The sequence below is a fragment of the Elgaria multicarinata genome, chromosome 10 (assembly GCF_023053635.1).
Source record: "Elgaria multicarinata webbii isolate HBS135686 ecotype San Diego chromosome 10, rElgMul1.1.pri, whole genome shotgun sequence".
NCBI lineage: Eukaryota > Metazoa > Chordata > Lepidosauria > Squamata > Anguidae > Elgaria > Elgaria multicarinata.
In genome coordinates, this window is record NC_086180.1 from 15,719,814 (window position 1) to 15,731,580 (window position 11,767).

Below are 11,767 nucleotides of genomic sequence, written 5' to 3' on the forward strand. Positions count from 1 at the left end.
AGAGATCCGGGTTCTAGTTCCCACTCAGCCATGAAAGCTCACTGGGTGATTTTGGGCCAGTCACAGACTCTCAGCCCTGCCTACCTCACAGGGTTGTTGTTGTGAGGATAAATGGAGAGGAGGATTATGTATGCCTCCTTGGGTTCTTTGCAGGAAAAAAAGTCATGTTTTAATTGGATTTACTGTGTTAAAATTTTATATTGGTTTTAACATATTAACGATTTAATTTGTTTTAGACGTGTAGATTTTTTGTTCTATTTTATATGTATGATTTTATCTGTACGCCACCCTGAGATCCTTGTGATATAGGGTGGGATACAAATGTTTAAATAAATAAGTAAATAAATAGTGGGTTATAAATGTAATAATAGGTTTTATATTGTTTTACTATTAATAGTATAATCCAGGATTATTACATCATCCATAAAAGGATGCGACACTGCTGTTTAGCAACCCAATCCTCCCACATAAAAATATTTGCATGCAGGTCAATTTTCATGACCAAATTAGGATTCACAGTGAGGAAATGGGCGGAGTGGCCTTAAGAGGCAAAGAAGAGGTCGTGGGATTGCTCCATGATGTGTCTGGCTCATAACTAAGCCCACGCTTTGTGTTGGCCAATCACAATCCACAATGAGGGCTGATCATCTTCTCCTAATTGCACTGGTCTCCATGGATGGTGCCTTGACCTAAGGAAAGTCCTGACAGATGTTTGCACCACTACTATGTTTGTTGTTTGGATTCCTTTTACAACAGCCAGAGGGACAGAGTTCTTATATGTATCTTAATCATGTCACAAAAGATATATTTGTGGGCATGGGCTAGTCTCCTATGAATGACAATTAGCAACTACAATTTCCTCTTCTAAAAATGCTATCACATGTGCAGGAATCCTGCCCTTCCTCATATCTGATCAAGGGAAGGAGAAAGATAGGAACGGAGGAACAACAGAAACTGTCTTGTAGCTCATTGTTATCTGTTCTCCAGAGTTTCAGGCAAGGCTCTTTCTCAGCCTTGCCTAATGATGCCAGAGATTAAGTGTAAAAAAAAACAACCTGGGGGAAGAGTACACACTTTTTTGGACCACACATTCCAGTTTGGGATTAAATGTGCATCCTGGTCATGAAAAGAGTGAATCTCCAGTGTTGCATCTAGTTTGGCTCAAAAACCAAAACAGCAGCCAAAAACCCTGTTATTCTTAGCTAGGGATGGGTAAATCTATCAAGCTCAATTTCGCTCAGCCTTTCATTTCTCCACTCCTAAGTTTGTTCAATCCTGTTTCCACATCCGAGTGCAAATTGTGTTTTTGATCCACATGAAAATTCGCATGTATTTTCGTGTGCACCTTTCAAAACACACACACTCTTTTTGTACACTCTCCCCCCAAATATATGCGTTTTTGTATGCACATTGTCAAATGCAAGCAGTTTTGCAAGTGATTTTCCCCCTTATTTTTATGTGCCATTCCCCAAATGTGCACTGCTTCAAATATATGCATTTTAACGCACCTTTCTTTCTTTTCTGCAAATTGCATCACGAACTCCAGGAAAGGATGAATTTTGGTGTCTAACTGTGTCATGTTCAGGTGTGGGAAGGGCGAATTTGGCCCGTTTGCCTTGAAACGCAAACTGGAGGAATCTCTCGTCCATCATCCTATACACAACTTGTAGCTTCAACATCTAAGATGGGACCTCATCAATTAATCAGCTAACACATTGATTAACCTACCTATTAAAGCTTGCATACCTAATAAAATATATGATAATTATGTCTGTCCTAGAATTAGTGCCCCAACTGCACCCCACCCACCCCGGAACTTTCCAGACAGGCTTTGAATTTGAACTCTTGAGAACGAAGGGAGGAGATTAGGGGAGGGAGGTGAACGCTTTCCAGCAACCCCATCCTTCATTATAAAGGTGATCATATATCAGAGGGACATGTTGTCATAAATCTTTGGGTAGGATCAAAGGCAGCAACACAGATATCTATTACAGACCAGGCTCCTGCAATTATGCTGATGTTTTAAAGTGGCAGCGTGCACTTTCTGTCACAGACTGACTGCGGACTTAATGAATGGTGTCTTTGCTCCTCTGGTGCCATCGTGGAAACCTACGTTCTAACAGCATGTTTAACCATCAAGGGGAGATGCTTCCTTTGTTGCTAGCTATTCCTCTTTTTTTTTTTTTTTACCAAACCAATGAAAAATAAAAGCCAGAGCGCCTTTTTAATGCCCTTTGTAACATGTTTGCCTTGCATTTAATTCTTTTTGATCCTTTTTTTGGACGGAGCTTCAAATCCATCCTCAGACCTACCTAGAGGAGACTGTGATCAAAGGGGCCCGTAATTACCTAGTAGTTCCTTCCTTCAGTAGTTCCTTCTGAACATATCCCCATCCCACACCCACACTGCTGACTGGAGAGATGAAAGACCATTTAGAGAGATAATTCAGTGCTAAATACAGAGTAATCCCATTTGTGAAATATGTCATGTTGAGGAATTATTGTTGTTATTGTATCGTTATCATCATCGTCGTCATCATCATCAATATTTTGTATTCTGAAGAAATGTTTTAAGCTAGTTGCTTCTACTTAACACTTCAACAGCCCCCCACCCCACCCTGTTATTTATGTCTCTTGGTCATGTATGTACAAGGGATTGGGCAACCGATGGCTCCAGCACCAATGGTCAGCTTGGTTCAGGAAATTCAAGTCGGACAGGGACAGAAGGCCGGACTGTGTCAGTATCTGGTGGTCATATGTGTGTGTGTGTGTGTGTGCGCGCACACACGTGTGTGTGCTGAGAGAAAGTCTGAGAGAAACTTGGCCCTAATCTACACCATGCAGGATATTGCGCTATGAAAGAGGTATAAAAGTAGTATATAAAAAGGCAGGAGCCACACTATTGCTTTATAGCAGTATTGAAGTGCATTGACAACTGTTGGGGGCCATTGACACCTACCATATACCGCTTTCGTACCACTTTATTACATTTTATTACATTCATATCCCACCTTTTTTCCTCCAAGGAACCCAAGGCTGACTCCCAGTCCAACACCTTAGCCACGACACCACACTTGCTCATATACCACTTTCATACCGCTTTCATAGTGCAATATCCTGCTTGGTGTAGGTTAGGCCTAGGTTTTAATTCAAACCCTTCAGATTTGTAACTGTGAGACCTGACCTGGCTCCCTGAATGCCTTCTCCACATGCTTGTTATCATTAGTGTAGCTGCAGCGAGTTTCAAAATCTCAAAGGTCTGTGGAGGGTTTCCTTTGGTAGGATGACCATACGAAATGGAGGACAGGGCTCCTTTATCTTTAAAAGTTGAATAGAAAAGGGAATTTCAGCAGGGGTCATTTGTATGCATGCAGCACCTGGTGAAATTCCCTCTTCATCACAACAGCTAAAGCTGCAGGAGCCCTCCCTTTTTGTATTTGTCACTCTAGTATAGTATAGCTCCTCCAGCTTTAACTGCTGTGATGAAGAGGGAATTTCATCAGGTGCTGCATGCATACAAATGACACCTGCCAAAATTCCCTTTTCTATGCAACTGTTAAAGACACGGGAGCCCAGTCCTCCTTTCCGTATGGTCACCTTACCTTTGGCAGACGGAAATGAGGCCTCTTTGGCCAACTTGCTGCATGGCTCGTCTTCTCTTTCAGAGCCAACCACCTGCCCCTTCCCAAGCGCTAGTCATTCTGTCAACACCGACTTTCCTTCTGAGGGGAATGGCTTACATGCAGGCTGCAAATGCCATGGGACATTTGCATGCTGCTGGAAGCCTTCTGTCCTTCTTAGGGTGTCCCTCTCCCCAGGGGTTTCGACAGGGTCAGTTCCAAAGGCAAGATCAGTAGGCAGTCAAAGGTCCGAACACAGGACAGACCAAAGGCCAAAGGAAAAGTAGGGAGCCAGTGGACAACCCTAGTTCCAACCCTGCCTACCTAGAACTAAGCCTTCAGAGCCCCACCCAGTTGCAGCTATCAGCGCCCGTTGCGGAATGGTCTACTCATGAGTAGAGCCTTGCTTGTGAGTTTGCTTTTACTCATGAGGAATCCTTATTCCTCCGGACTGTGTTAGGTAGCCAGCTGAGCCTGCAGCCTTAGGTGTCTGTACCTTGGCATTTGCCTCTGAGTAGGGGCTAACGACATCTTGAGGGGAAGGGCCAGTGGCTGCGTCCCTCCCCCTCTCTCACACACAGGCCCAGGATCCCTCTGATGTGCCTCAAGTCCCGTGATCCTTGAAAGAAGACTCTTCCATAGAATAGGGTGACCATATGAAAAGGAGGACAGGGCTCCTGTATCTTTAACAGTTGCATAGAAAAGGGAATTTCAACAGGTGTCATTTGAATATATGGAGAACCTGATGAAATTCTGTCTTCATCACAACAGTTAAAGCTGCAGGAGCTATACTAGAGTGACCAGATTTAAAAGAGGCCAGGGCACCTGCAGCTTTAACTGTTGTGATGAAGAGGAAATTTCCCCAGGTTCCCCATATATACAAATGACACCTGCTGAAATTTCCTTTTCAATACAACTGTTAAAGATACAGGAGCCCTGTCCTCCTTTTCATATGGTCACCCTACCATAGAAGCCATGATCCTTTCCTTTCGTTCCTGCCTGGCCTCGTAAAAATTATCACTTCAGCCAGTTATTGGAATTTGTACTAATAAGGTACGGGAATGCCCCTTTAGTTAAGGCTCTGATGTCCATGGGGTGGTGGTGAATCTGTTCTGGGTTTCAGCCAGAACCAGTCAGAACTCCAAAGGAACTGTCCAAGCCCTGCTGACATCGGAGTCACTGATGAATGCGCTACCCTGTCTCGTGTAACACCCGCTCTCTGCTTCCCCTCTTCCTGCGACCTTGCAGGGTGGAGTGTCTCATCACTGCAGCGTGATTGTGCTGCTGTATCACAGTGAGCTTCTGTCTCTCCCACATGTCTTCCTCTGCTGGAACCAGTGGCGGCTGGTGGCTCCAATTTCAGCAAAGCTGTGAGTCCGTTCCGGGGTTCAGTGAGACCCCAGCCAGAACTCTAACGGAGCTATCCAAGGTGCCAAATCTTATCCCCAAAACAAGAAGCTCAGTAAAATCTGGACCTTTTCTCCTTCTCGTCAATAGCCCCTTGTCTCATGAAAGTAATTACATTTGCTCTAGCATTCTGTCTCATTCCACTCTAGCGCTCTGTTTAAAAGTTTCAGATTATAGCAGCAGCCAAGAAAAAACAACAAACACACCTCCAGCTTCGGCCAAAATAAATCTGCCATCTAAGCCCTTGGGCTCTCCTTTTTGAGGCCAATTCCGTATTATATTCTCGAACTTCAAAGTTCTACTGTCAAGTTGAAAATAAAGGAGCCAAAATAAATCTAGAGGCTTAACCTATGAGCCAGTGAAGTTTACATGAACCTTCACCTTGTTTTACATAGGCCCAAATGCAGTGCCGGACTTAAGAACAAGCCAAGTAAGCCATGGCTTACGCCCTTATATTATGAAGGGCCCCTAAACACGATGGAGATAACTAAAATAGAAGATAACTAAGATGAAAGTCTGGTGACTTACAACAGAGTTGACTTAGATAGAGAAAGAGGGGCAACACAACATTTAGTATTGGAGGCAATAAGCACAAACTAGAGCCAGTTTAGAAGTTCAAATCAACTTCCTTTATTAGTGCTTTTATATCCATCCTCGGAAAAGGTTATCTAAGGCCTCAGCTAGACCAGGGGGTTTACCCGCGATGATCTCACAATTTTATGATTGCAAGACCGTCACACTGGTCTACACGCACTGCGCAACATTGCGGCCACCATATTTTTTTTTGTTTTAAAGAAGAAGGAGTGCACGAGTGTTCCTGCACAGAAGGTAAGTAAGTATTTTTTTAAAAAAAATATTTCCCCCGCTCCCCCCACCCCACCCCCGATGGATGCAGAGCTCCTGAGGAGCTCTGCGCCCCGTGCGTAAGTCCTGGCTCCTTGCGAGTAACCGCAAGGAGCCGTGACAAACCCTGACGCCTGCCCACACGCTCCGCGGTCTTGGGATCAGCCTGAGACTGTGGAAAAACCGGGCTCAAAGGGCAGGGCGAGATCCCGGGGCAAGGGAGGGATCATCCCTCCCTGATCCCAGATCCCCTGTGCGTCATGTGAACGCACAGGGACAATCCCAGGTATCGCCCCGGGATAAAGCCCCATCTAGCTATGGCCTAAGACTATTTAACTACAAGCACCTCCTAACAATTGGTGGTATCCTTTCATTATCCTTCCTATTACAACATAATGCACCTTTTCCTCTATATTTTTATGGTATGGGGCCTCTGAAATTTGATATGGCTTAGAGTTTCTGCATGTCTTAATCTGACCCTGCCCAAATGCCAAGTCATCAGAACATGTGTCCATAAGAAGAGTTCTGCATGATCAGACCAAGGTCCATCTCTCTTCCGCCACCCTTTCTAAAATTTCTTTCCCCACCGTTTCTAAAACCAATGGCAGCCAGGCTAGGGAGTGGGATTCTCATCTCTAACACACTTGTGCCAATTCATAACAACCAACACACATTGTGCATCGTGTTTCATTTCCTGATGCTGAGATTAGGTTTTACAAACAAAACCTGATGGGGGGGAAATCTTAACTGGAATTTGGCAGAAAAACCAGTTCCTCTGATCCGCTTCCTCCTGGCTGGCTTCCCAGATATATTGCAAGTAATATATTTCATCTGACTATCCTTGTAATGCTGATGGCTGGCTAATGGTCAGGGTCGGATCCTTGGTCTATGTGGTACCTTCTTTTGGGAGTATGCTTGCTTCCGACATGCTTTATTTATATTTGAACATAAAATTGTGTGAATTGTAACCAGTTGGTTGTATGGCTCTATTCAGGCTAAAAGGCAATGCATAGATTTATAAATAAATATTGCGAAGACACCATGATCCTGTTCAGAGCGGTTAAGCATTTTGAGCTAACCATGAAGGCATAGGGCTCATCTACGCCAAGCAGGATATTGCACTATGAAAGCTGTATATAAAGGCAGGAGCCACACAAAGCAGGATATAGTGGTATGAAAGCAATATATGGTCTGTGTCAATGGGCCCCAAAAGTTGTCAGTGCACTTCAATACTGCTATAAAGCAGTAGTGTGGCTCCTGCCTTTTATATACCACTTTCATAGTGGAATATCCTGCTTGGTGTAGATCTGCCCTTAGTGTGTCTTGTGTAGGGTGTTCTCCCTAAACATGTTTGCTATATAGAGAAGGTTTAACCACCTTCTCTACTTGCTGCAACCAGGTTAGTGGCCCTAAGCATGGTGTAAGAGCCCCATGGTTAAATCAATGCTACCATGTTACCATCCACATGAAACCGCTGGGAGAGATCATCCGGAGGCATGAGGTGGGGTGCCATCAGTATGTCAATGACACCCAAATATATTTCTCTATGCCTTTGACAACAGCGTCAGCTGAGGATAGTGTGTCTCCTCTGAATGAATGCTTAGAGGCGGTAATGGGCTGGATGAAGAAAAACAATCTGAAGCTGAATCCAGACAAGATGGAGGTGCTTACTGTCGAAGCCCCCAACCTGGGTTTGGAGGTGTGTCAACCAGTTCTGGATGGGGTTACACTCCCCCTGAAAGGGCGGCGGCGGCTTTTCTCGGCGCATGCGCGCGCGGGGTCACCATGGCGGCCCGTGTCCTCCTGCTCTCCTCAGCCTGCGTCGGGCACCACTCGGGCTTCCCCCTGGGGCGCCTGCTCCGCCTGCCCTTGCTGGGCGCCGCCTCCTCTGCCAGAGCCCACCTCGCCGGCTCGGCGGCCCCCGCTCCCCTCACGCCAGGGCCCGCCAGTCTCTCGCCGCAGGTCTCTGGTGTGTTCCTACAATTATGTCGCCATTACACTGACCTCCCACCTCTGACGTTGGATGGCATCAAAGAACGGGTCCTTTACGTCTTGAAACTGTATGATAAAATAGAGCCAGAAAAGCTCACAGTAGATTCCCACTTCATGAAAGACCTGGGCTTGGACAGCCTGGACCAAGTGGAGATCATCATGGCTATGGAAGATGAATTTGGATTTGAAATTCCTGACATGCAGAGAAGCTGATGTGTCCACAAGAAATTGTTGATTACATTGCTGATAAGAAAGATGTGTGTGAATAAGTGTTTCTGTCAAGCTGAGCGATTCTGTTCTACCCTGAGGGCTAGGAAGGCAGAAGCAGCAAGGGGGACATGGTCAAGCAAGGCCCTGTGTTATAGTGAATCATTGTTGCTCTCAGATGAATAGTACCGTTGGCTGCTCTATGTAAAGCTGTATAAATATATGTTGGCCTTCAAAATAAATAATGAATACTGAAAAAAACAAAACAAAACAAAAAAACACTCCCCCTGAAAGACTGCGTTAACAGCTTGTGGGTGTTCCTGGATCCGTTGCTCCAATTGACAGCCCAGATAGATGCGACGGCCAGGAGTGCCTACTATCAGCTTCGGCTGATACGCCAGCTGCGCCCCTTCCTAGAGTTGGAAGACCTAAAGATGGTAGTGCACGTGCTGGTAACTTTTGTATCTGGTCACGAGTGCAATGTTCCTGCAGCTTTAACTGTTGTAATGAAGAGGGAATTTCACCAGGTGCTGCACACATACAAATGACACCAGCTGAAATTCCCTTTTCTGTACAACTGTTGAAGATACAGGAGACCTGTCCTCCTTTTCATCTCGTCACCCTAAAGGAAGCTTCCTATGACACATTTTCATCTTCTTTGAAAGGCGCAAGGACAGCCCAACCCAGTTTTTTCCCTGATCATTTGACAGCCCTGCTTCTCACTGAGTAATCCCATCCCAGCCCAGTGTAGTTTCTAGTGTCCCTTAAACTGTAGCATCTTTTTAGAGAACGTCAAGTAGCTTTAAACAAAAAGGAAGCTATAAATATATTGTAATGTGCTTCAGTGTGGGGTTCTTGAGACTGGTTGGGAATCTGCAGAACGGGGCAGCTAGGTTGCTTGATGGAGCTTTGTACAACAAATATAGGATTCCTGTACCAAAAGTTCTGCACTGGCTGCTGAACTACTGTGCCATGTTTGTTTGTTTGTTTGTTTGTTTGTTTGTTTATTTATTGCATTTTTATACCACCCAATAGCCGAAGCTCTCTGGGCAGTTCATAAAAATTTAAGGAGTTACTGCTGGGTTATCAGGCCCTGCACAGCTCAGGACCAGGTTATCTGAGCAACTTCTTTTTCAAACTTGGTGAACTGCAACCCACAGACTCAAACAGTCTCTGCCTTCCAAACAAACCCAACTTTTATTTATATAGAGCCTTTCCCACTGATCTTTTTCAGGTCGTGGCCTCTCTCTCCTCAGGCCGGGAGCAGTGGGTGTTGCCCTCAATTACTTCCTGACTCCTCCCATGAAACACACCCCATCTAGGCCAAATCCAGCGGTTCTTTCAGATTGTTACAACTGCCTTCAGATTATTTGTAGAGTTTGTGTTAATGAAGGGGAAAGGATGTAACCCTTTACAAGAATCATTACAATTTTGGAAAGGTGAATAAGGGTCCCGGGGGTGGGGTGCACTTATTATTCATTAGTATTTTATTATTAAAGTCATGTATGGTTATTATTAATTGTGTTTACATGCTAGTATAATTGATGTTTGTGTATAATGTTAAAAATAAAATAAAATTTATATATATATATATATATATATATATATATATATATATTAGGGATGTGCTCCGCTTCTAATCGGACCGGAGAAGCAGTAGCGGAGCGGGGGGCTTCGCCTGCCCTTAAGGCGGAGGCGAAGAGGATTGGGGGGCCGGCGGAGCATGGCGAAGAGGATCGAGGTGAAGACGGATCCTTCGGCTCGATCCGGAGCTCCGCTGGAAAGGTAAGTGGGGTTTACCGGGCCCTGCCGCTGTCGCCCATGCAGCGACAGCAGCAGGGCCCGGTAACGCCCCCCGCCCTCCTCTCCCTTACTTGCCTCCGTCCACGGTCCGTCAGCATCTCCAATTGAGCCCATGGTTCCAGCAGGAAGTCTGGGCCACACTTGCGGCCCAGACTTCCTGGTGGAACCGCGGGCTCAATTGAAGACGGCGACGGACCGCGGACGGAGGCAGGTAAGGCCCCCTCCCCCTTGGTCCCTTACCGGGCTCTGCCGCCGTCGCCGCATGGGCGGCGATGGCGGCAGGGCCCGGTAACCCCCCCGCCCTTCTCTCCCTTACCTGCCTCCGTCCGCGGTCCGTCAGCGTCTCCAATTGAGCCCGTGGTTCCAGCAGGAAGTCTGGGCCGCACTTGCGGCCCAGACTTCCTGGTGGAACCACGGGCTCAATTGAAGACGGCGACGGACCAAGGATGGAGGCAGGTAAGGCCCCCCTCCTCCTTACCAGGCTCTGCCGCCGTCGCCGCATGGGCGGCGAGGGCGGCAGGGCCCAGTAACCCCCCCTATGGGGGGGACCGGAGCTCCGATCCGGATCCGGAGCTCCGAGCGGAGCGGAGTGGTCACAGGCGGAGTGGGGGCGGGGCGGAGCGGGCCGATCTGAAAATGGCGGATCTTAAAGTGAAGCGGAGTGGGGGGTCCGTGCACACCCCTAATATATATATATATATATATATATATATATATATATATATATATATATCAACAACAACAACAACTGCCTTTCCCCATATAGGCCACCCCAGTCTCTATGTTCTGAGAGCACTGGTTATTTCTCGCCTGGACTACTGCAACCTTCTTCTCTCTGGCCTTCCTTCTTCTCACATCAGTCCGTTGGTTTCTGTCCACCACTCTGCCGCTAAGATCATCTTCTTGGCTCACCGCTCTGACCATGTTACTCCACTTCTGAAATCTCTTCACTGGCTTCCAATTCACTTCAGAATCCAATATAAACTTCTCCTGTTGACCTTCAAAGCTTTTCACGGTCTAGCTCCTTCCTATCTCTCCTCTCTCATCTCACACTATTGCCCCGCTCGTGCTCTTCGCTCCTCTGACGCCATGTTTCTCGCCTGCCCGAGGGTCTCTACTTCCCTTGCTCGGCTTCGTCCATTTTCTTCTGCTGCCCCTTAGGCTGGAACGCTCTTCCAGAACATCTGAGATCCACAAGTTCAATCACAGCTTTTAAAGCTCAGCTAAAAACTTTTCTTTTTCCTAAACCTTTTAAAACCTGATGCTGTTTGGACTTTATACTGTTAGTTTTACCCTACCCAGTGCCTGTTTACCCTACCCAGTGCCTGTTTACCCTACCCAGTGCCTGTTTACCCTACCCAGTGCCTGTTTGCATTCTCTTCCCCTCCTTATCGCTTTACTATGATTTTAATAGAATGTAAGCCTATGCGGCAGGGTCTTGCTATTTACTGTTTTACTCTGTACAGCACTATGTACATAGATGGTGCTATATAAATAAATAAATAAATAAATAAATAAATAAATAATAATAATAAAGTCTTGCTTACCATTCTGTGGCCAATTGAAGTTTGCTTGGCCATGGTGTAGAGAAGGGCTTCTCCCTTGTGGTGTCCTCCATGTGGAATAACCTCCACATTGAGATCTGGGCAGGATCTATACTATTGCTTTAAAATGGTTTATAACAGTAGTGACAACTGTTGGGGCCCATAAACCACATTTCCTGACCCTTAGCTTTGCCAGCTACCCTCTGGTTATTCTGATGAGACATTTTGTGTTATTACTGTTTTATTCATTGGCTTCATGGTATGCTATCACAATTTTATCTTGTGAACCGCTTTTATTTATTTTTAAAAGAAAAGTGGCATAGACATTATCCGAAATAAAGAAACACTTAGT

The 11,767-nt window shown here is 45.9% G+C and overlaps 1 protein-coding gene across 1 annotated transcript; it reads left to right on the plus strand.

Annotated features, from left to right (window-relative positions):
- The first annotated feature begins 7,654 nt into the window (after positions 1-7,654).
- LOC134405020 (acyl carrier protein, mitochondrial-like) lies at positions 7,655-8,074 on the plus strand. The gene has a single exon (XM_063136079.1). The coding sequence runs from the start codon at positions 7,655-7,657 to the stop codon at positions 8,072-8,074; it is 420 nt and encodes a 139-aa protein (XP_062992149.1).
- Positions 8,075-11,767: the final 3,693 nt, after the last annotated feature.